The 24,730-nt window shown below is 44.6% G+C and overlaps 1 protein-coding gene across 2 annotated transcripts in view; it reads right to left on the bottom strand.

Annotated features, from left to right (window-relative positions):
* Positions 1-10,595: 10,595 nt before the first annotated feature.
* Positions 10,596-24,730, bottom strand: part of CAB39 (calcium binding protein 39) — a 94,846-nt gene continuing 80,711 nt past the window's right edge. For both annotated transcript variants that reach the window (XM_069578612.1, XM_069578611.1), the window contains exons 6-9: positions 21,714-21,773; positions 17,649-17,714; positions 14,032-14,175; positions 10,596-13,185 (exon numbers count right to left, since the gene is read on the bottom strand). In XM_069578612.1, the coding sequence (XP_069434713.1) occupies positions 12,997-13,185; positions 14,032-14,175; positions 17,649-17,714; positions 21,714-21,773 (459 nt within the window). In that variant the 3' untranslated portion in view covers positions 10,596-12,996. The remainder of the gene's footprint in view (positions 13,186-14,031; positions 14,176-17,648; positions 17,715-21,713; positions 21,774-24,730) is intronic.

The following is a 24,730-nucleotide window of genomic DNA, read 5'->3' as shown; positions in this document are numbered from 1 at the left end:
ATTATTTCTTTATTTCTCAATGGATTTTAGGCAACAGAAAAAAATACAACTTTTATTTGTATTTTAAAGTGTTTCCAAACATTAAAGCAGATGAATAGAACCAAAATATCCTGTCATATGGCTTTTTTGGGTTGTTAAATGTACACTTTTTAAAAATTCAATTATTTTTAGTAGATTTGTAGAACTGAGCAACCATCTTCACAATCTAATGTTAGAACATTTCGATCACTTTAAAATGTGCCTTCATGCCCATTTGCAATTCATTCTTGCTCCCATCCTCACCGTTAAACACTTTCTGATCTTCTTTCTGTCTCATAAATTTGGGGCATGGCATGTAAGTGGAATCATATAAAAGTAGCCTTTTGTCTGGATTCTTTCCATTCACATAATGTTTTTCAGGTCCATCCATGTTGTAGCTTATATCACACTTCTTAACTGCTGAATAGTATTTCCTTGTGAGTCTATTACATTTTGTTTATATATCCTTTGGTCTTCGGACTTTTGGGTTGTTTCTAGGTTTTTATTATTATGAATGATACTTCTATGAACATTCAGGTCTATGGTTTTTTAATTGGGCATATGTTTTTACTTTTCTTGGGAAGATTCTTTGGGGTGAAATTTCTTGGTGATGTGGTAAATTTGTGTGAACTGTTTGCACGGTTTATCTTTCTCCATCCTTTTACTTCCAATCTGTTCATGTCTTTGAACCTAAGGTATGTCTTCTGTAAGTGGAATCTAGCTGGATATTGCTTTTACACCCAGTCAGACAATATCTGCCTTTTGATTGGGATGTTCAGACCATTTACATTTAGTGTAATTACTAATATGTCTGGATTTATATTTGCCATTTGGCTATTTGGTTTCTGTAGGCCTTTCCCCCCTCTGTTCGTCATTATTGCCTTCTTTTGTGCTAAACACATATTTCTAGTATATCCTTTCAATTCTTTTGTTGATTTTTAAATGATCTTTAAAGTTCTTTTCCTCCCACAGCCTTTGCATTAGGCATTACAATATGCATTTTACCACAATTTACTTCAGATTGATACTAATTCAATTCTGGTAAAATACAGAAAATTTGTTCCAATCTAATCTGATTCCATCTCCCTCTCCTCTGTCCTATTATTATCATAGATAACAAACCATTCTATCTATCCACTATTTATCCATATGTATCTATGTTATAAGCACGTTATAGTGTCATACTTATTACTTTATGCAAACTTATGCCTTTTGGAAGTTAAGAGAAGAATTAAGAGAAAAATATGTTTATCTGTTACATAAACCTACATATCTACCCTTTCTGTTTCTCTTTACTTCTTCCATGGATTTAAGGTAACATCTAGACTCATTTCTTTTCCTTCTAGAAGACTTTCTCTGTATGTCTTGTAAGGCAGGACTATTAGCAATAAAGTCTCAGTCTTTATCTGAAAATGTCTTTATATTACTTCATTTTTGAGGAGATATTTTACTGGATACAGAATTCCTGGTTGACAGTTTTTTCTTCAACACTCTGAGTGTATTATTCCACTGACCCTACTTCCATCCTTTCAGATGAGAGAAGTCAGCCACATTATACTATTCCTTGCTTTTACTGATGAGTTGTTTTCCTCTTGTTGTTTTTAAGATTTTCTCTTGGTGGTTTCAACATAATTGAGGCCCTACTATGTGAATCTCTTTGTGTTTATCTTACCTGCTGTTCACTGAGATTCTTGAATGTGTAGAATAATATTGTCATATACACACTCATGTTGACTGTAAGCCCTTTCTCCCACCTGGTGCGGGGGTGTTCAGATTTCTCCTAGAACAGGATGAACTTTGACTAGGCTGCAGTTTTAATTCAACTGTATTCTCTGTGGTTAGCCCAACACGCAGTCTCCTGGCCCACCAAATTTGATTTTATCTTTTGAACTGGTAGGCATTTGGCTTCAACTTCAGATATTTTTGGTGCATCATTGGGTTCAGCTCTGGCAGAGCCCCAGAATTCAATCACCATAAGAAGGTTTGAGATTGTGCTGTTTCCTTCTACTTACCAGCCTCCTCCCTATTGCTGTTTTCTTGGCAAAATTCAGAGGAGGAAGTTTCTGGGCCAAGGGATCTGTCCTTGTGTTTGGTGCTTTCCTAGACTCCAATCTGTACCACAAACTCACTCTATTTTCCAGGGTCTGGTTGATTTTCTCTCACCTTGGCAAAGTCTCTCCATCAATGGCAGGATTGCTCTTACCTGGATCAGGTTATGGAAGCTGCCTCAGTTTCCCATTCATCTACAAAAGCCTCAGTCCTCTCAGGAGTTTAGTTCATCAAGGTTTCCTGTGTCCACCACTTTTTGCTAGCTTCATAGAAACATATTACTTCATTTTGCCTGTTTTCCTTCTTCTTACCACAGGAATAAAGTCTTCTGTGTCCTTCTAAACCTAGGCTGGAAGCCGAGGCCAAGTTTGCAGTTTCCACTGGGTATACTGAACTGTAGAGTGAAAGCTCTCAACCACTTAATTTTAATGTTATTTCAGTCTTGACCTCACAGGGCTGTTGTGAGGATTAAATGAGCTGATGCACCTACAGCCTCCACCCCAAAACTGGCAGCCCAGCAGTGCTCAACAGTCAACAGCTATAGTGTTGATTACAAATCATGGTGGCCTTGGGCAGGGCAGGTGCTGGGAAATTCCTGGCACAGCAAGTGACATTGAAGTGAACTTGTTTTTATCCATCACCCAGTGTGATGAATCAAGGTAAGGCAGTACAATTCTGAAGGACATTGCCAAAAATGTGACACTTGATGGTTTTTACCAGCAAGCACTTACTGAGGGCCTACGATATACTGGGCATGCTCCTAGGTCCATAAATATGGACTTGTTTCCTTACCATAGAAAGTCGGAAAGAAGGGTCTTACTCCCCCTCACCTCCACACACAGATAAGAAGATGAAAGAAACAGGAAATGCAATTTCACTGAAACTCCTGTATGAACTTGACTTTTTTTCTTTCACGTGTTCAAAATACAGGAATATTTAAATGGACAGATCCTTTGACTGAGAGTTATTAAACTTCTGACTTTCACAAGGGCAGGATGGTATGTCTGTGTCCCTGCAGAATTCATATGTCAAAGTCCCAACCCCTGTGTGATGGTATTAGGAGGTGGGAGGTTTGGGAGGTGATTAGTCACAACGGTGGAGTGTTCACCAATGGGATTCCTGCTCTAATACTGATAAGAGAGACCCCCAGAGAACTCGCTCCCCCTCTTTCTGCCATGTGGGGCCACAAGGAGAGGGCGGCCATCTGAAACCTGTATGAGGGCCCTCACCAGAACTGACCTGGCTGGCACCCTGACTTCAGATTTCTAGCCTTCTGCACTTAAGAAATACATGTCTGTTGTTTGTAAGCCCCTTGTTCTGTAGTATTTTGTTATAGCAGCCTTCCAACTTCCTACAGCAGGAAGAACGGATTTCGAGTCACACTGGTCTCTGTGGCACTCTTCTCAATGTCAGGGAGCAGCCTCTTGGGCGTCCTTCCCCTTGCCCACCCTCCCCTCCCACTGCCCACACTGTTCAGTGGCTTGCTGAACCCCTCCTACAGGGGCCTTTCCTTAGGGTGGTGTTTGGATGCACACGGCAGGAACTCCTACGGTATGGCTGGATCAAACAAGGGTGACTTCTCGTCACTCACAAGCCATCTGAGTGGGGTGTCCAAGCCTGCGTCAAGTCAGGAAGGCCCCGAAGCTCCAGGACCTTCTCCTCCTGCCCACCATCCTTAGAGCCAGGTGCTGGGCTCCTGGGCAGAGTGGTGTAGACAGTAGTGGTGTAGTGGTGTAGAGTAGGTGTACCTACTGGGGTGTAGACAGAACAAACTCAAGCGAGAGACGGCCCCGGTGATGTTTCGCTGCGCTTAAAAAGAAAGGCGCTCCTTCCCCCGAGGCGCTTTACTGCCGCCTGCTGGAATTAAACAGACCACCCCACCCGGCAGATCTTCCCTGGTGGCTCAGAGGTTAAAGCATCTGCCTCCAATGTAGGAGACGTGGGTTCGATCCCTGGGTTGGGAAGATTCCCCTGGAGAAGGAAATGGCAACCCAGAGAATCCCCTGGACGGAGGAGCCTGGTAGGCTACAGTCCATGGGGTCGCAAAGAGTCGGACACGACTGAGCGACTTCACTTCACCCCACCCGGCGGCCATCGGAAGCTGAGCGGCGTCCCCCTGGAAGTGCGCCATCTTGGTGGGCTGGAGCTCTCTGCCATGGGAGGGACGCATAGGGCCCTGCGGCGCCCTGCATGAGTCTACAGCCCAGCCCAGAACTGTGCCCTCTCTGGGTGGCCGTGCAAACCTTCCCACCCACACCCTCCCCGGGTGCTGGGTTCAGGCCAGACTCAGTCCTTTGGCCCCACAGACCTCTCTGCTGACCACGGCTCAGTGAGCTCCCTGAGACGCACATCCCTGGCACTTCCTGTCCCCTGCCTGCCCTTACCCTGGAGAGGACCATCTATCTCAAACCCCAGTGCTTGCCAGAAGTGTTCCTTACTCGCTTGCCCGGGCAGTCCTCCTCTCTGCTCTTACCCTGGCCAACCCCAGAAGCTGGGTCACGTACGCCTTGGTTCTTGGCAACTGGGGCTGTCACCAGCCCTTTCCTGTTCCTTCTGGTGTGGTCCTGGGGCTGTAGCACCCTGGGAGCTTGTGTTAGAAAAGCAGGAATTCGGGGCTGTCCCAGACAGACTGGATGAGTTAGCATCCCCCAGTGGCATGGTCATAGCAGTTTGAGAAGCGCCTCTGAGGCTTGCCTCCTGGTTCCAGGAACCTGTGAGGAGAATGCCAGACAAAGTGTCCCTCCTCCTGGGTGTTTAATGTCAACAGTGGGTGTGGGTGAGATCCTGAGACCCACTTTGCCACCGCTCACTGGGACTCAGTCATCTGCTCTTGACAACTTTGGAGGAAGGCAGGCACTTGGTAGAGGATGTGAAGTGATAGGGCTGAAGAAAAGAGGTGCTGCCTGCTGAGGCCACTTCTGGCTCTGCTACCAACTGCTGTGTGGCCTTGGCTCAGTGGCTTAACCTCTCTGTGCCTCTGTTTCCTCTTCTGTAAAATCAGGATACTAGAGGGTTTATCCATCTGAGTGTTGTGAGGATTGAGTTAGCCCTTGTAAAACCCTTGGTAGTTACTGTCAATATTAATGAAGATTGTTGGCAGTTAACAAAGAACCTTGAAAGAATCTGTTAACATGGGTGCTTTAGGAAGACTTAGATGGAGATGGTTAGCAAATGTTTACCTAGTTACCACAAAAATAAATCTATACTTATTCTGTGTTGCATCTTTATACAATTGAATTTCTATTTCCTAAGAAGGGAAAAAAAGCTTTCTTAGAATTTTAGAAGGCTTGTTATCATCGTTCCAAGGACAATTGACTCGAGACCTTGAAAGCAAAGCATTTTGAGGCAGAACAAACAGGATTTGCTGTTGACTGGATGAGAGGAGGTGGGAGACAAGGCAAGGAATCAAGGCTGATTGTTGATTTAAGCAGCCAGAGCCTTAAGCCTGGAGGGTGGGGAGCCTGCTTGAGTTCTGGTTTGGACCTGGGACATCTGGGGTTGCTGTTGGACACCTACACGCAGCAGCAAAAATACTGGATACGCCGCTCTGTCCTCTCACATCCTGAAAACCTGAACTCCTTTCCCCTTGCATTTGGCCACACATGCTGAGTGTACACCTCACCCAACCCTACTTTCAGCCTTTTTCAGTTCAGTTCAGTCGCTCAGTCATGTCCGACTCTTTGCAACCCTGTGAACCGCAGCACACCAGGCCTCCCTGTCCATCACCAACTCCCAGAGTCCACCCAAACCCATGTCCGCTGAGTCGGTGATGCCATTCAACCATCTCATCCTCTGTCGTCTCCTTCTCCTCCTGCCTTCAATCTTTCCCAGCATCAGGGTCTTTTCAAATCGGTCAGCTTTTCACATCAGGTGTCCAAAGTATTGGAGTTTCAGCTTCAACATCAGTCCTTCCAATGAACACCCAGGATTGATCTTCTTTAGGATGGACTGGTTGGATCTCCTTGCAGTCCAAGGGACTCTCAAGAGTCTCCAACACCACAGTTCAAAAGCATCAATTCTTCAGCACTCAGCTTTCTTTATAGTCCAACTCCCACATGCATACATGACCACTGGAAAAACTATAGCCTTGACCACATGGACCTTTGTTGACAAAGTAATGTCTCTGCTTTTTAATATGCTATCTAGGTTGGTCATAACTTTCCTTCTGGTGAGTTATTTTGTTTCCACCATTTGATGATGAAAAGTTTCAAGCAGAAAACTGAAAAGATTTTACAGGGGAAAATGATATAATGTGGGAGGAGAGTCAAAGCTCCCATGCATAAAAATTCCAAGATATATATGTAGACGTTTGTTCTTAAGGAGATGTAGCCTAATGCCCACCCCTTGAATGTAGGGTGCTCATAGCGATTCCTTCCAAAGAGGATAGAACTGACAGAGGGAAGAAGAAAGAGCAGCTTTACGGAGGGGCAACCTGACAACACCTCCTCAGCTAGGAGATCAACATCAACAGGAACGTTGTCGCTGTTCAGTTGCTCAGTCCTGTCCAACTCTTTGCGACCCCATGGACTACAGCACACCAGGCTTTCCTGTCCTTCACCATCTCCCGGAGCTTGTTCAAAGTCACATCCATTGAGTTGGTGATGCCATCCAACCATCTCGTCCTCTGTTGTCCCTTTCTCCTCCTGCCTTCTATCTTTCCCATCATCACGGTCTTTTCCAATGAATCGGCTCTTTGCATCAGGTGGCCAAAGTAGTGGAGCTTCAGCTTTAGCATCAGTCCTTCCAATCAATATTCAGGACTGATTTCCTTTAGGATTGACTGGTTTGATCTCCTTGCAGTCCAAGGGACTCTCAAGAGTCTTCTCCAACACCACAGTTTGAAAGCATCCATTCTTTGGTGCTCAGCTTTCTTTAGGATCCAACTCTCACATCCATGCCTGACTACTGGAAAAACCACAGTTTTGACTATACAGACCTTTGTCAGCAAAGTCATGTCTCTGCTTTTTAATACACTATGTTTGCCATAGCTTTTTGTCCAAGGAGCAAGTGTCTCTTAATTGCACAGCTGTAGTAACCGTCTGTAGTGATTCTGGAACCCAAGAAAGTCTTTCACTGTTTCTGTTGTTTCCCAATCTATTTGCCATACAGTGATGGGACCAAATGCCATGATCTTAGTTTTTTGAATGTTGAGTTTTAAGTCAGCTTTTTCACTCTCCTTTTTCACCTTTATCAGCAGGTATAGGTCCTGGTGATAGTGTGTGTTCTTGATAGATGGCAAGAGGATGGCATTTTACTTGTGTGGTCTTCCTCCCCTGAACACACAATCTCATTCAAATCATGAGGAAATCATCAGACAAATGCCACCTGTGGGACAGTACTCCTCAAAACTGTCAAAAACAAAGTCTGAGACCCCTCACAGCCAAGAGGAGCCTCTGGAGACTTGATGATTAAATGTTACGTTGGATCCTGGATGGGATCCTGGCATAGAAAAAAGGACATTGGGGGGAAACGAAGGATATCTGCTCGGTGTGTGTGCCCAGTCACTTCAGTCGTGTCCAACTCTTTGCAACGCTATGGACTGTAGCCAGCCAGGTTCCTCTGTCCATGGGATTTCCCAGGCAAGAATACTGGAGTGGGTTGCCACACCCTCCTTCAGGGTCTCTTCCCAACCCAGGGATCTAACTTGTGTCTCTTGCATTGGCAGGTGGATTCTTTGCCCACTGAGCAACCTATGGACTTTAGTTAATAACAACACATTAGTATCTGTTCATTAATTGTGACAAATGTCTCATACTAATTTGTTAATAATAGGAGAAACCAGATGTGGGAATTAATGAACTCTCTGTCCTATTTTTTCTTTTTTTTTTTCTGTAAAAATGTTTCTAAAAAGTAAAGTTTCTTAAAAAACAGAACCATACACCCACCATGTAAATTCTTTCACAGTTTGCTATCTTTGCTATCACACTTTGCATTTTTATCACAATCTGTTCCACCCTCTTTAATACCCTCTCTTGGCTACTTCATCCTTTTTGCTCAAAATAGCACTCAGGAAGCCCGGGACCACCTGGCTCCCAACTGCCACAGGGTCTCTGGGTCCCTGCACATTTGTGAGGCTGGATTTGCTCCCTGGATGCCCCATTCCCTAGGCTTGTGTGTGCTGTCACTTCAGTCGTGTCCAACTCTTTGCGACCCTATGGATTGTAGCTGACCAGGCTCCTGTGTCTACGGGGATTCTCTGGACAAGTATACTCGAGTGGGTTGCCACATCTTCCTCCAGGGAAACTTCCCAACAGGAGTTGAACCTGTGTCCCTTATGTCTCCTGCATTGGCAGGTGGCTTCTTTACCACTACCACCGCCTGAGAACGGCTGCTGAAAACAAAGAGCTCTACTGCCCCCTGGTGGACCTGTAAAGTGCCAAGTGCAGGAAAAGCTGGAGGCCGGATAGGCAAGAGCACCCTTCAGGCTGCCAGCAACTGTGAGCCCAGAGTTGACTCTACCCTTGCCCCTTACCCCCTCAGCCCCATCTCAATTCTAATTGAGACCTGGACACTTCCTAACTCAGCCCCAATTCCCACTTATGCAGTCATTTTGTAAGGTTATATTAATAAACTTTCCAAGTTTATTATTAAACTTTTCAAGAAAAAATTTTTTGGAAGAAAGCAGAAGAGAGAATGAGGGAGAATTGGGAGTTTTCCAGTTTTGCTACGAGCTGTGACAGCCGTGAAGAACAATTTGGAGCTGTGGGCGCGCCCTGTCCAGCTGTCTCCTCAGGCGGCAGCAGCAGCTCTGGTCCTGATCGGCCTCACTGTGCTGGCCACGGTCTCTCTGTGCAGGAGAAAATCACGAAGGGAGCTCGAGAGCAGGCAGTGCCGCTCTGCTGTGCCAGGCCTCCTTTGAGGGAAGACCTGCACCCAGCTGTCTGCAGGCCTGGCAGCTCCTGCCCCCGCATGAACACAGCGAGCATGTCTTACAGCCCAACTTGGGACCAGGGTTCAAATGCCAGTCTTTTTGTTGTTGTTGTTGTTTTTCCGTTGCTAAGTTGTGTCAAACTCTGCGACCCCATGGACTGCAGCATGCCAGGCTCCTCTGTCCTTTGCTATCTCCTGGAGTTCGCTCAATTTATGTCCATTGAGTTGGTGATGCTATCAAACCATCTCATCCTGTCATCCACTTCTGCCTTCAATCTTTCCAAACATCAGGGTCTTTTCGAGTGAGTCAGCTCTTCACATCAGGTGGCCAAAGTACTGGCGCTTCAGCATCAGTCCTTTCAATGAACATTCAGGACTGATTTCCTTTAGAATTGACTGGTTTGATATGCTTGCAGTCCACGGGACTCTCAAGAGTCTTCTCCAGCACCACAGTTCGAAGGCATCAATTCTTCAGTGCTCAGCCTTCTTTATGGTCTCTCACATGTGTACATGACTACTGTGAAAACCATAGCTTTTACTGGGACTCAAGCCCAGGACACCTCGCGAAAGAGTGATGTTGCTGCTCATCAGGAGGCAAGGAGGCACACACAGGTGGCTCCACGGTAGCCTACCTGAGGCTTGGTTCCAGGACCAGCAAGGAGAACGTGGAGGCAGTGGTGGGGAGTCTCACCTAGCCCTTCATGGCTTCAGCTCTCCGCTGGGAGGAGGGTCACGGGAAGTGTGGGGAGGACACAGGAGTGGCCGGTGCCGGCCTTGGGGCCTCTGAGAGGTGTGCACGGTGGTGACTCACGCCTCCGACGGCTCCAGCTTCAAGAACCAGCGAGCGTTGTGAGCCTTTGCATCCAGTTTGCTCGATCTTCACACGAGGAAGGTGGCCTGGTGACTACAGCTGCAGACGTAGGGGTGGGGGCTGCGGGAGGAGACCTGAGTTGAGGCCTCGGTGTGGACGCGCCTGCTGCAGCTCCCTGCTCGCCCTCCAGAGGACGGGCAGCGTCACCTGGTCCCAACATCATCTTTGGAGAAGCAAGATAGACTGGTGGGGCTCAACTACCTCCTACAAGAGATTTTAATGAGCAGAACATCATTATTCAGATTTCAGAGGCATTTTTGGGAAGTGTGTGTGTGGGAGACTGGAGACACCATCTGCTGATGAGGGTTACGGGGAACCTCGAGGAAGGGGCTGGGCGCCACATGGCAGCAAGTGGCCCGGAGGACCAACCTCCTGAGGAGCCCGCTGAACCCTGTGTTTCCAGAGTGCTTGCAGCTTCTTTGTGATTTCACTCTGGTTACTTCTAAGGAGTCCTGCCGAGTGCTCAGTTTTATCTTAGTGTATTGATAATGAAGGGTCACAGAACCAGAGAGAGGATCTTTGGTCTGAGAAGTGAGGCGAGTAAAAGGCTTAAGTGTTAATACTTAAGGAAAGGAAGGGCCAGGGAGCTATATATGACCCAAGTGAAAACCACATTTTGGACACCAAAAATAGAACCTCAAATGGGGAAAAAAAGACTTAGAGGCTTGTGTATTAAATGTTCCCAGCTAGAGTTTGTGACAGTTTGTGCCAGTGTATCTCCTGACTGGGTTGTTAACAGTGATACAAATGCAATTATCTAAAGACATCATGTAGACAACCGACAATGTTGTTTCTCCAAAATTTTATTTTAATTTAAATTACAGGGCCAGCCAGATATTCTGATAAGAAATTTACTTTTCCTCAAGAGAAAGGAAATGCTTTCAAGGCATTGATAACAATTGTATACATCTCCACCTTTTTTTTTTAAGGGTTAAAAATCACATTGAGTAACTGACTTATGTAAAATTAAACCTTTATAACACAAAAAGAAACCACTTCCAGTATAATAGTTTTGGTAACATGAATATATTAAATGATCAGAATTTCAAATGCATTTTTTTGAGTGTTTTCACATTTTGTTTAAAAACAACAAAAAACCCAAAGTCTTAACTATCCCCAGATTCTAATGCGAGAATAACACATCCGTGTTTTCTTTGACACGCGGCACCCCTCACTGTCTTCCACACAAAGGCTCTAGTGCTACAACAGTGTCACCGAAGTGGAAGCTGCTGTTTCGAGTTCTAAGAACCAGCTTGGCAAGGAAACCTCTCTTCCATGTGGTGTAATGAATGCTTGCACCCGGAATCCAGACACCCAGCACTGGACCACGTGAATCAGAACGATGCATCACAGCCAACTCTGCCTTCCTAAACGTCTTGGATAGTTTCATTTCAAGGGGTTTGGATTGCTTTCTTTAGTTCCAACAGAAAAATCATGGATTATTTTACATAGAGTTTGGTAAAGACAGGCTCAGGAAAACCAATTATAAATGTAGACCACCGTTTCAATTAAACAGAATAAAATACATCTGTATTTTCTGGGGCTCTTTTCCTAAATGGTGCTCCTGGAAGGAGACTTTAAAGCCTGCTGAAACATCAACTGGGAGTCTCATTTTACTGGCTGATAAGTACTTCAATTAGTAAGAGAGGCTAGCAAAGAATAATTATATAAATTTCTTAATCAGCTACAGCCATGCTGAATTCGAACCGGCAAACTCTGACTTGTGAGTTGTTAGTTGTGGTCTCCATGTCACTAAGATGGACAGACACCACTCTAATAGCTTTACACAGATGTATTCTAGGAGACGTTGTTCTGCTGTGGTCACAGTAACAAAGAAGTGGTGCAAAATCAGTTACTTTATAAATACTGATAATTTGCAGCATTAAGGAACAGGACATTAAAAAAAATACATTTCCCCGTAGGACACCTATGACTAGGAACTCTTCTTTTCCTAAAAGAAGCCAAAGTTTTAATTATTCAGTTTCACAACTATTGTACTGGATTACTTACTCTAAGAAAGAAAAGGTGCTCTAAAGAGGTCTCCCCACACACAAAGAATCAGCATTAATTTAGCATAATTGGTATCATTCGTAGATCTGGAGAACTCTTGACTCATTTTAAATGAATAAGGCCAATATTACGCAGGAAAAAGTGTAGCTGAGTTCCAGGTCTGTATTGTAGTCTATTGATGGCACCCCATTAGATAACTGAATACAAAGGACTGGTTTACTTCGTTTTCTTTTAATGCTGTGATACTTAAATGTTAAATCAGCATTTTCAGGTGATCTGAAGTATTTCAATTACATATGAGCATTCATTTTTTGCAAAAACTCAATATTAGGTAATAGTTACATACTAATACAATAACATTCCTCTGCTGTACAAATTAAATCATTTAAAAGAAATGAGCATTCTAAGAATTATATACAAAAGAAACCTGTAAGCACTGTTGAAATGAAATGCGAGGTGTCGTTGCTAGCTCTACTGTTTTAAAATACCTTCAGAAAGTAAAATTAACAAATACCCTTCAACATATCCAGGTTTACAAGTCTCAAGAAAATCAAATGTCAAAAAATTCCAGAAAGCTGTGAAAAGCATATATACATTTTCCTTATGACCTTATGAAGCTTCACACTTTTCAGAAGTTGCTAAGTTTCAGTATCAATTTATTCATGTGTCAACTTTATCCACTCAAGGAGCTCCCATCTTGGATACAGTTCCCCTAGGATTTCAAATAAAGCTCTGCACGATCTTCCATGAGTGAAGGCATACAATCTTACTCAGAATCCACACTCAGATCTTTAACAAAGATAAACACAAACAGGCAGGTTTACTCTGATCAGATCAATGCGCTCTTCCCCTAACACACACTATCATCTATGCATTTGCCTTCAAGGAACCTAGCCATGTTCAGAACTTCTACAGCAAACGGAGTCTTTAAATTCTGAAATGACACAAAGATCAAGAAAAAGTCCACGTGTGCTCTAGTGTGCAAGAAAGCAGCAGCTACGTTCTCCAACTTGGACTAAAAAAACAAACAAAAAAAATCAAAAAAGGTAAAATGAAAACCGTTCATTTAACAGCAGATTAGCAGTAATGTTCCTCATGAACTGGTAACAGTGCCTGATGCTGAAGAGCGAACAGCAGACGCTGAACTTGGATTTAATATTTTCGGTGTTTATTGGAAATCAGGCTTCTTGCTGAGCTGGTCTCTTCAAATCCCTGATCTGTTTGACTAAATACGTCTTCTCATCATTGAACTGCTCGTCCTCGGTCCTGTCATTCTGGAACTTGCTGAGGAACTCTATGAGCTTGGCTTGGTTCTTGAGGAGGATGTCGAGGATGGGCTGCGTCTTGTTGGGGTTGGCTACGAACACCTGCACAAGGAGAGATCAACGTCAGCTACAGGACAGTGCGCGGTGCGGAGACGCTGCAGACAGCAGAGCACGTGTGGCCACGCCCACTGCTCCCCGGGGCACGGGCTGCAGTCCAGATTGCTCATTCGGGTGTCTGCTTTGGAAGACCTTACTTTTACAATTAAAAAAGGAGGGAAGAAGTGCATGTTTAAGCACAAAAAGGACCGACATGTTCACTCATGCTCTGAAACTCTGTAGTTTGTATTAAATACAGACTTTGATTTTAGAATAAAATGGGCAGAAGTTAGTTCTGGGCACAGGAGGTCAGAATGGATTTTAAGAACAAAAATCTCCATGGAAAGCATTAAGAAATGCATTACCCTTTACTTTGGGATTAGTAATCTTCCACGCCAAAGACCACCTGATGTGAAGAGCTGACTCATTGGAAAAGACCCTGATGCTGGCAAAGACTGAAGGCGGGAGGAGAAGGGGACAACAGAAGATGAGATGGCTGGATGGCATCACTGACTCGATGGACATGAGTTTGAGCAAGCTCCGGGAGTTGGTGACGGACAGGGAAGCCTGGTGTGCTGCAGTCCATGGGGTGGCAAAGAATCAGACACAACTGAGTGACTGAACTGAACTGATGCCAAAGACGGGTGACACTCCTCTACAAATCAACTTTTCTTATTCCCAAATGCAAATGCCCTGTTTCCGGGTCCATTTTTGTTTAAATGTTGTACCACACAACTGTGAAAATGGACTGAATGACTGTGTCACTCAGATTACCAAAATGAAGCTAATAAAACAAGTAACTTGCAAATACAATGGGATGAACAACTAGTGTTTATGGTCTTAGCACTCTACCTTAAAAACGTGGAAGGCCTCAAACTGGATGTTACGGCTTTTGTCTCGTAGAAGGTTCATCATTAATTTGAGGTTCTCAGGTTTACTGATGTATTTTGTCATAATCGTGAAGTTGTGTCTGTCTAGTAGCAGTTCCCCCAGAAGCTGAGAAGACAAACAATTTATCCGTTTATTCCACCATTATCATTTAAGATTTGAAGTAAAACTAAAGTTTTAAAAACAGTTCATTAAATAATATTAAGCACAGAATATTAATAGGCACTGAAAAGATGGATGAACTGAATTATGACCTGAAAGCTAATGAGCACTTCCTGTTTGCTACTTGGACACCTCCTTTTTCTTCTGGGGTTTACACCTATGGTGGGTCTGGCACTGCTCCCTGAAGAAGACCACATTCAAGCCACATCTGGCTCAGAATCTGAGACTTATCAGAACCTGTTCTTTAAATATGCGTTTGTGTTATCTCAGTAAAAAGAAACCACCAAAGAAAGTGGTCAGAAGATAAGTTACTGGATAACTATAAACCTTAGCTATATTTAAAAATAATTTTACGTATCTGAACTTTACGGGACAAAGGGTTTCATGCACACAGCTTTCTATACACGTCAAACATCGTTTTATCTTATCAGATTAAAAAAGCTTCATAAAAACAAGTACTTTTCTGGTCCTTCTTAAGCAAGGTATCCTGAAGATACTCTAAGCTTCTCTTAGTGACACCACAATATCACTAATGACGTTAATTAAGCTAAAAAAAAAAAAATCTGTCGCTTCAGTTAAGTCTGTGCTTACTGAGTTCTATGAGTTGATTATGCCACATCAGCTCTTAATTTTAAAATCAAACCTGCTTGTTCTAGATTTCTTCTTCTGAAACTCGCGGTCACCTCTTCATGTTGTCATGGTGCCAACTTCCTGTCAAGGACTAGTGTGCAGGTGGCATGGCCTGCATGGGGGCAGGGGCCAGAGGCACAACAGAGTGGCGTCCAGCCTGGCTCCCGGCACCAGCCTGCCTGGGCTCAAATCCTGACACTCTGCTCCTTGTGAGCTCTATATCCTTGAGCATATTATTTAACTTCTCTGTGCTTCAGTTTCATCACCTGCACAAGGGAGTGGATGACGGTGCCTATATCTTATGACAGTGCAGTGCGAAATAAAGCATGAATACATGCAAAGCACAGTGGACCTGAGTCCAATAAGAGACATGGAATGAGGTCCAAGGGAAGGAAAACGCATGGATGGAGCTACGTTGCCATGGTTTACTTGCTTTTGTTAATTCCTTTCTGGGTTCCTGGCTATGTTCTAGATATCTGAAGTTTCCAGATAACTGATCTCTAGATAAATAACATATCAATAAATCGAAAATAACCTGATGTGCAGGAAAACAAATCTGTTTAGGATTTATAAAGAACTTAGAGGAAGAATTCCAAAGCTCAGACAGGTTTCACACCAATCCGAATCACAAAATCTACAGCTTTCAAAGTAAGCAGCCCAGTATTTACCTTTCAGAGGCTCAGCAGTTAGCATGACATGTGTACAGATTTACTCAGTGTTCATTTTCTGCCACACAAACCAGAGATACTGAAAATGGCTCATTTCAGCTTGATTATCTAGAGGAGGGTAACCAGTAATTTTAAAAATTTCTTTGGATGTAGAAATTAAAAAATGTCAGGCCAGTTTTATTAAAAATAAAACCCTGGCAGTCCAGTGGTTAGGACTCCACACTCTCACTGCCGAGGGCCAGGGTTCAATTGTTGGTTGGAGTACTAAGATTCCATAAGCCCCACAAGCATGGCCAAAAACCCCCCTGAAATCTGGTACAGGGAATTCAAATTTAAATAAATAAAATTAATTATTGTTAAAATTAAATAAATTTAAATAAATAAATTCAAATTTAAACACAAATTTAAGTAAATGCCAATGCTGCGAAAAAAGGGAGTACAAATTAAAATACATGTTTAGAGTACCACTGGTCCTCAAAATTTCTCCATGTGTTCAGGAGAAACTGCAGGCATGAAAGACTGGCTTCATATCCGTTACTAAGGTCTCACAAGTGGCAGTCATAATCTTCCTTTCATGTTGCTTAATTCTGAAGTGTTAGAAGGTCTTGAAAGCCTTTCTCCTATCTAAGCAGTCCAAGAATTCAGCATTTGGTCCAAGTCTTCTGATTTGCCAATCTCTCCCCCCAGGAGGTATCAGTCCTGGAAGCTGGTATCCAAGGCAAACCTCTCTCGCCTCCTTGGCCTCAGAAAATACTGAGTGCATCCAACGCGGGGAGAGGCCCCTGGATATAAAGAGGTTCCTGGCAGAGGGCTGCTTCTCCGTGAGGCTCTCAGGAGCCCGCATGAGGTTACACTGACACACAGGGAGGACCAACGCCCTAAACAGCCACCAGGTGTACCACATCCACCCCGAAAATGAACAGACTGTCCCCATCAGCTATCACAACCACCAGCGACTGCCCAGCCAGCAACCTGCAAACGGAGAACAGGTTAAGGATCCCTGACACTGGACCGAAGGATGCCTGGGAGGCCAGGCTCCACCTGACAGAGCTTGTAGCGGTGACATATTTCTTACGGCCTTAAGGAAAACGAAGGAACCAGCCAGTCGGGGAAGGGACTCTTTTGGTAATGTTCCTAATGTCCTTTAGTCACTTTCCACAGAAAGACAAGGTGTAAAAGAATGATATCCCCACGGGAGCAGCAGCAGGCGGGATGGAGTGTCTTGATTAAAATGAACTCATATCTCTGAGGGAAAGCGCTCTGGGCAGAGCAGAATTTAAAGTGGACCTGGCAAAAAACACAAATGGAATTGCAAATTTCTGCCCACAAATCCTGTGAGTCCATGTGTAACTCCTGTCAGGACCACTTCCCGACAGAAGGAAGGGTGTACATGTGTATACATTTATTAACTACAGTAAGAATTTTCTAGAGTAGGGGCTAACAATCGATCTGTAAAGAGCAAGAGAGGACATGCTAAAGTCTTCGTTACCCGTAAAGTGTCTGAGGCAACCACTCAAATCTGCTGTTGCAGCCAAGACAGCCACAGACCATACATAAGTGAACAAGTGCATCTCATTCCAACACAGTTTTATTTACAAAAGCAGGCAGTGGGCTGGGCACGGCTCATGGGCTATCGCTTGCCAACCCGTTCTAGAGTTTTAAGTCTTTAATTAAGTTTCAAATGGAACTGTCCACATCCTTTTTTGACACATAGCGGCCAAAGCCGTCTGGTTCCCCATGTCACCGCTGGCAGCCGCCCCTCCCCTCGCACAGCAAGCCTGGGACCCTCTGGGCAGAATCCTGGGAGCACACCACCTGTGGTGCCTTCAACTCGGTGACGACGATTCTAACTTTTAAAAATAAGGCTCCAAAACTTAAAGAACGTCATCACTTGGAGATTAGATCCTCTTCAAAATTCTGCATATTTTGGTATCTCTAACACACAAAGAGGTGAGCAGCGGGGGGGGGGGGGGGGGCCTGAGTGAACCACTGCTGAGCCCTGCTCCTTTCCACAAAAATCTCGACCAGGGACACATGCATGCTTCCTGCAAAGCTCTGGGCCCCATACACGTTTCAAACAAGGGGTGGAGAGAAATGAGCGACTCAGGTGATCTGTCATACCTTGAGTGACTGTCTTTTTGTCACATAATTTTCTGAATGAAGTAACTTCTCATATTCACTGAAGAACTAAAAGACAAGAAAACACACATCAGAGGATTTTCTTAAGCGCAGTAGATAACATTGAAAAGCTTGAGCACACACTCCTAATGGCACAGAGGCCAATCTCTGCCCAAGCTCTGCTCCTCCCGTCCGTTTCAAACTCATCCTCGAGTAATATCTGCTGGTTACTGCCATGTAAAAGGCTCCTGGGCTGGCCCCCTCACTGCTCCAGAGAAGTGTGCACTGAGCTTATATCTTTTCTGTCACCCAAACTTCATATGCACACAACTTAAATCCTTTCCCCACCTCCCCACCCCACTGTTTTCTCACTGTTCTCATTTCCTGGTATTGAATTAGAAAATTCACAGACATATATATTTTTTACACAACTCAACTAGTCCAAAGCACAACCACAAAGAGAAAAGTTATCTGTTCTTTCAAAGCAAGAAAATAATTAAGAGTAGAAGAGAGAGAAATTCAGCACTGTTGGGTAGGTAGGTGTCCCAGAAATGGTAGGACTTGAGCTCAACTTTAATAATGAGAGAGATTTTGTTTAGAAATGGGGAGAAGAGCTACCCTTCGGGGTAAAAACAGAAGAACACAAGACTGAAGACGTGGAGGATGCAAAATGTACAGAGTGCGGAGCTGACGAGGATCCACCAGAGTCACAGACGGGCTCACTGACCAGAACCGCGTCCAGGAAGGGAAAGGAGCAGAAGCAGAGGGCAGGAGGGAGGCGGGGCACAGACAGGAGGGACACACTGGGGCCGGGCCCCCCTCCCAAAATTCAGAGGAGCGGGCCAGTTAGCTTTCTGTTTGTTTGGACTATGGACAGGCTTCTGAAGTTGCAAAACGTCGCAGTGCTAGCGTGGCGCTGCTGGGTGTCAGTGCGTCACTGGGACTCGCCCCTGGCTGCGGTGGGTGGCTGAGGACGCCCGCTGGGTGTTCTGCCCACACTCAGCCTGCTTCTGCCTTTGCTTTGTGATGGGTCCCCATCCACCATTCACCTGTGGTTTAGCGCAGGGACTGGCAAACTCCAGCTCATGGGCTACAGCCAACGCACTGTCTGTTTTTATACAAGTTTTACTGGAATACAGCCATGCTCATTCGTGTACTGTAAATAAATTCGTTTATGAACTGTTTATGGCTGCCTTTGCGGTAGAACTGACAGGAAAGCTGACCAAGAATGCACAGCCATGAAGCCTCAAATATCTGCTCTCTGGCTGGCCCCTTACAGAAGAGGTTTTAGCGCTAACCCAGAACAGCCCTTGCATCCATTCTTTTATCTCTAGGCAGAGGTGGGATCGCCCTCTATGGAGTGTGCAAGGGAGTGAGACTTCTGTCTTCAGAGGTGCCTGTTACCCCTTCCTTCTCCTCAAATGATCATCAGGCCATGATCGAAAGCAGTCGGATCCGCCTCTGATCAGTAACACAGGAACACCTCAAGTTCTTGACGGAACATGCAAGTTAAGATTTTCTGCTGTGTAATTTTTAGGGGAAGCTTGGTTGCAGGAGATTCTTCTCAAGGAGAACTGCCTGGTTAGATCTCAGCCCCAGGTCAGCAGTGAAGGACTAGGACAGACGAGGGACTGGCATTGTCTGGGCTCCTCAGAGATCTGATCTCCGTGAGCTGCACCTCAGTTCAGTATTTTCTTCACTGCAGTCACCCTCGGGGATGACGTCAACTCCATGACGCTGCGACTCAACTCCTGTCCAAGAGCGCCAATGGGAGAAATGTGCTTCAGGCCCCAGTGGTAGAAAAGGCTGTTTCTTTTGAATAAGCTTCAGAGACACTGTGATCTGTTAATGGTTTTGTTTTCCTCTATGTTTTCATTATTAGAAAGCTCTGAACCAAAGTGTACAGACTTTAGAGTATGTGTTTTTGTGTAATAACTCCATGTTCAGCTTAATTTAAATTGCTCATATCTCCCCTTTTCTTCTCCTCTCCCAGATCTGCCTGCACTGTATACATAAAAACATACATACATATATATATATATATATCAGTTAGCTGCTGCACATATGTTTTCTAAAATCCTGATAACTAATGTCACCCATTAATAACACATAGGAAAACATTTTATTGCCAAAATTAAAGTGACATCATTGCCTATAGTAAGTTTCTTGGAAATACCGTTGGTAGGTTTTAAATTAAGACACTTGTATGCTTAATTTGAGATCATGTTTTAATAAAAACAATTTGTTAATGCTTATTAAATGCTTACTGTGTTCCAGGCACTGTGCCTTGGACTCGACACACACATTCTTACCTAATCCTCACAGCAACCTAGTAGTAATAAGAAGGTGCTGTTATGAGCCTTCTCTTAGAGCTGAGGATCCTAAAGGTACAGAGGGTCAGGGAAGCACATGGTGACGCTGAGACTTGAAGCCAAACTCCACACAGTGTGGTGCTGAAGCCCACGCTTCTAACTCTGCAAAAGGCACTGACAAAATGTGCTTCTGACTAAAACCAGCAAACACATGGGAAAAACACCCCTACATCCCAGTGCACACGGGCAAAAATAAAAATAAATGACCACTGATGCTTAAACCATCGATAAGGCTATTTCTGAGGCAATTACTATGGACTCTGCACTGTGTTATGATGTTACTGCTGCTGCTGCTAAGTCACTTCAGTCGTGTCTGACTCCGTGTGACCCCACAGATGGCAGCCCACCAGGCTCCCCCGTTCCTGGGATTCTCCAGCCAAGAACACTGGAGTGGGTTGCCATTTCCTTCTCCAATGCATGAAAGTGAAAAGTGAAAGTGAAGTCGCTCAGTCGTGTCCAACTCTTAGCGACCCCAACAAGGACTGCAGCCTATGAGGCTCCTCCGCCCATGGGATTCTCCAGGCAAGAGTACTGGAGTGGGGTGCCACTGCTTTCTCCTAGTGGGAGGGAAAGATGGGAAAAGGAACATGGAAGAACTAGAAAGCATAAGCTCTGCCTCCAAGAATCTTCTAATTTAGCTGAACAGCACAGCAAATTTCCTGGTGGTCCAGTGGCTGGGACTCCACACTTTCACTGTCGAGGGCACAGATTCAATCCCTGGTCAGGGAACTAGGATCCCATAAGCTGTGACATAGCCAAACCACCAACCCCCCCGCCCCGGCCCCGAAAAGAAAAGCTAGTTGAACAGTGAATAATGAAGTATTAACAAAACTTAGGATTTTAAAAATTCAAGTAACTAGTGGGAGAATGAAAAACTAAGCCAAATTTTAGAGGAGAGATAGAAATTTTAAATGGATTGTAATCACGGTAACTTCTCCAGGAGCACCCATACGGTTTTGGACAGCACCGAAATTAACTAGTGCGGCACAGGGAGGCGCTCGTGGGCATCGTGGGCAGCAGAGGGGACACACGTGGGAGAGAAGGAGTGGCCCTGCTGTCATAATGATCAAGGGCACTCAGGTCATCAGAGCGCCCAGACCTGCTCACAAACCTTTGTGGGTTCTATCACCAGGAAGTCTAACATCAACTCCAGCTGGAGGGGGCCTTACGGCTGAACTAACCAATGTACTACTTTACAAATGAGTACTGACTCCTGAGTCTCCAGAATGAAGGGCCTCGGCCTTGGTCACGGGAGCCAGCAGCAGAAGGGACACTGCTCACCCACCTGCTGTGCCCTCTAGGCTACGGTTCTGCTCACCCACTGCTGCGGAGTCTCTGTCTCTCTATTTGTAAGCAGCTGGGACGTGCGCAATGGACGGGAAGTATGGGGAAGAAAAGAAGCCACATAGTAATTTTCTCTTTATCTTAACTGTATATTATCATTCAGCAGCAAAGTGCTTTATTTTCCTCTTCTAAAGCAAGAAAAGATGCAAAAGGGAGTGTGTCATCAGAAAGAAAATCCTACTTCTGACCACGTAACCCTCTCTATCTCGGTTTTTGTAGAGAAATGATTACAGCACCAATTAAAAACATATTTCCAAAATAAATCTTCTGGTACAAAATCTAATTAAAAGCTTTCACTTCTGGTAACAAAACTTACAGTGTGCTATTTTAAAACAGAATTTCATATACTTACTCTATCATAATGTTGTTCCAAAAATTCCGCACTGAGCAATTTATGTCTTGTAAGTAAATCCTAGAAAAAGAAAACAAACTTTTTACAGTTGTTGGCATTCAAGTTCTTTTAGAAAAGAGAATCTTAAAATTCCACACCATTTTATTTGATAAAAACAGTTGTCAAAAATTACTACACTTAAAAATATTTGAGCGTGAACTGTATTGAAAATGTAGATTCTACGTAAGAGCAAATAAAATCATCAATAATTTGAAATTGTGACAGTAATGGTTATGATTGTCGCAGGTCTAATAGCTCTTAGATGGAAAAATTAAAAAGCAAATTTATAAGGTAATGGACATAAAAACTCAAAGAAAGGGAATCAAGAACCAAAATGAAATAAAAGTAAACAGTTGTGATAAAATGCCAAACAGTATACTGCTCCTGGTAGAGAAAGAAGAAATATCTTTTATTAGAAAAAGTACAGGAGGTTTCATTTTTTTCCTCCTTAACTCAGTTACATTCAGTTTCATCTTGAATGCTATCTTTTTGCAGAGGTAGGGTCTCTTTTAAAAGCCCCATCATAAACATTAGCTCCAAAATAAACAGACTCATGCTGCAAACATATAGAACCAAAAGTTATGAATAGTAGAGTCCAATTCCGTGTCCCTGTGAAACAGAGCTAATGCCTGACCCCAGGGATGTCCCTGGAAATTACTCGAGGGTCTTTCATTCAGAAAACATCTCCTATGTGCCAGATAAAGGTCTAGGTCCTGGGGCTACAAAGACAAAAAGAGGTGGTCCCTACCTTCAAGGACCTAGAGTCAGCAATGGACTAGCCATAGACTCACCAGGTGGGAAGAGAATGGACACAGGTGACAGCAATCTTCAGGGAACTCAGGAGCACAATTCCTCTAGAGCTGCTGACCTGAGAGGTCAGTGTCAATAGTCCCTTCCCTGAACCAACTTTCCTTCACTTGTTTTCTCTGCTGTTTAAGTTACAATGACTAGTGTTTCCTGAAGTATGTCCTGAGAAATGCCCTATGGAATGTTCCATGGTCAACAAAGGAGCAAAGGGCTGCAGCTTTGGTTCCCTCATGGAAACGAGCCCCTCGGGTCTCAGGGGGTTTTGGAGGGAGTTCTGATGCCTGCTCGTTAGCATCCTGCCCTGGAAGTGCTGCTCTGCACGGGCTTGCCCCTGGCCCAGTTACTTCCTACTTTCAGACCCTGACACACACATCACCTCCCTGGGGAACCCTTCCTGACTGGTCACCAGCACCAAAGCATGGTCACAGTTACAACCTGACATCTGTGGGATTATGCTCTTAACATCTCTCTCAGGGTAGGCTATAAATTCTATAAACACAAGGTCATGTCTATTTTTACTGATCTCTGAATTCCCAGCACCTATGCAGTAACCAGCACATAGTAAGAGCTTAATATTTAACAAATGAATGAACCAACAGAATCCAGGAACATGTTTGGGAACACACCACATTAAGCAATCTTTGAAGAACGTTTCTAGGCTTCTAACCCCACCCCAAAGATTTACAGGTGTTCAAATTGCTGGATAGGGTACGCATCCTATGCCCATGGAAGATTTCCCCCAAGTGTCCTTTGGGGATTAAGTAGGCAAAATGAGAAAACCTGGAGTCTGAGTAACTTCAAGAATCTGGGAAGAAATATGGGGAAGGAGGAGATGGCAGGGCTAGAAGAATTTATATTATCTTAATATATTTATATTGTCCCATAGGGTCTTATGTGAAGGAGAGAGGAACATGAGAACTTTAACGGAATATATCAAGAATACTTGTTAAGTAGTGCCCTGCCTCTAACATGCTACTCTCAATGTAAAGTGCTATGTCTATAACATGTGGTCTATGACAGCTCTCCCCTGAGTTAGGACCTCAAGGGCAGGGGTTTGTCTGGGCAGATCACTGCTAAACCAGAGTTTCCTGGTGGTCAAGTGGTTAGGACTTCATGTTTCCACTGCAGGGGGCCCTGGTTTGATCCCTGGTCAAGGAGCTAAGATCCTGCAAGCCTCGCAGCATGGCCCACCGCCCCCAAAAAATCTCCTGAAAACAAACAAACGAAAAAGATCACTGCTGATCCCCAGAACCTAAAGAACAGCGCTCAACATGAGCAAGCAGTCAAGAGACTTGTGGAATGAACAATGAATAAGCAAATTTAAAGACCGCTGTGTCTGGATCCATGCAAGACTGACTGTCTCATCTACTCTGTGGCTAAGTCTTTCTGGAGGCCACTCTGAGCAAGTACAGGGCTGGGAACCAAGTGCTCACTGCTCCGTCATGATCTGACCAAAGAGAAAGGAGGCATCTCAGAGGCAACAGCTCTCAACTGGGGTTGGATTCTTGGGTACAGGGAGGTAGAAAGTATTTCTCTGAAAAACAAAGATCCTAAACATGCTGTACAAGTGTTTTTCTTTTTGGTCTGAATAAGGTGACTGTTTCTCCTGAGAGCTGTATTTCCAGTAGGAGCAAGAGGCTCACAGTTGGGCCACACACAGCAAGCGGGAATGTCCAGAACGCCCTCATCAGAGATTCTACCTGTTTCCATTCAGTTTAGACAGACCAGGAGGCTCAGGAAACCACTGCCAACCTAGGGATCACATCTCTGGAGCCTTGCGGGAGGAGAGAGACTGGAAAGGGGTTGCTGAGACTGCTCAAGCAGGAGCCTGACCCCAATGCATTGGGGGAGGGAAGTCCTTCCTAATAAATGGCAGATCAGGGCCTGGAGCAGACAGTAAAAATCCAGCAGGGAAGGAGTAATTCTTGAGAGCCGGCACAAAGGAAAAAGGCTGATACTAAGCTGGGAAAAGAGGTGGGGACTTTGGCAATGCGTCTCTCTCCTGAGAGACGGGAAAAAACCCTACCCTCGGGCCTAGAGCCAAGAGCTTGGCGAGCTCAAACCAGGCTGTGGGCTGTGTGTGGGGATGAGGGGGGGGGGGAGAGCACAGGAACCGACAGACTGGAAAACAAAGGGAAGCGGTCATGTAGTCGAAATCTGGTGAGCGACTG

The sequence above is a fragment of the Ovis canadensis genome, chromosome 2 (assembly GCF_042477335.2).
Source record: "Ovis canadensis isolate MfBH-ARS-UI-01 breed Bighorn chromosome 2, ARS-UI_OviCan_v2, whole genome shotgun sequence".
Classification (NCBI taxonomy): Eukaryota; Metazoa; Chordata; class Mammalia; order Artiodactyla; family Bovidae; genus Ovis; species Ovis canadensis.
Note: the sequence above shows the minus strand (reverse complement) of the source record. Positions and strands in the feature narration are given on the sequence as shown.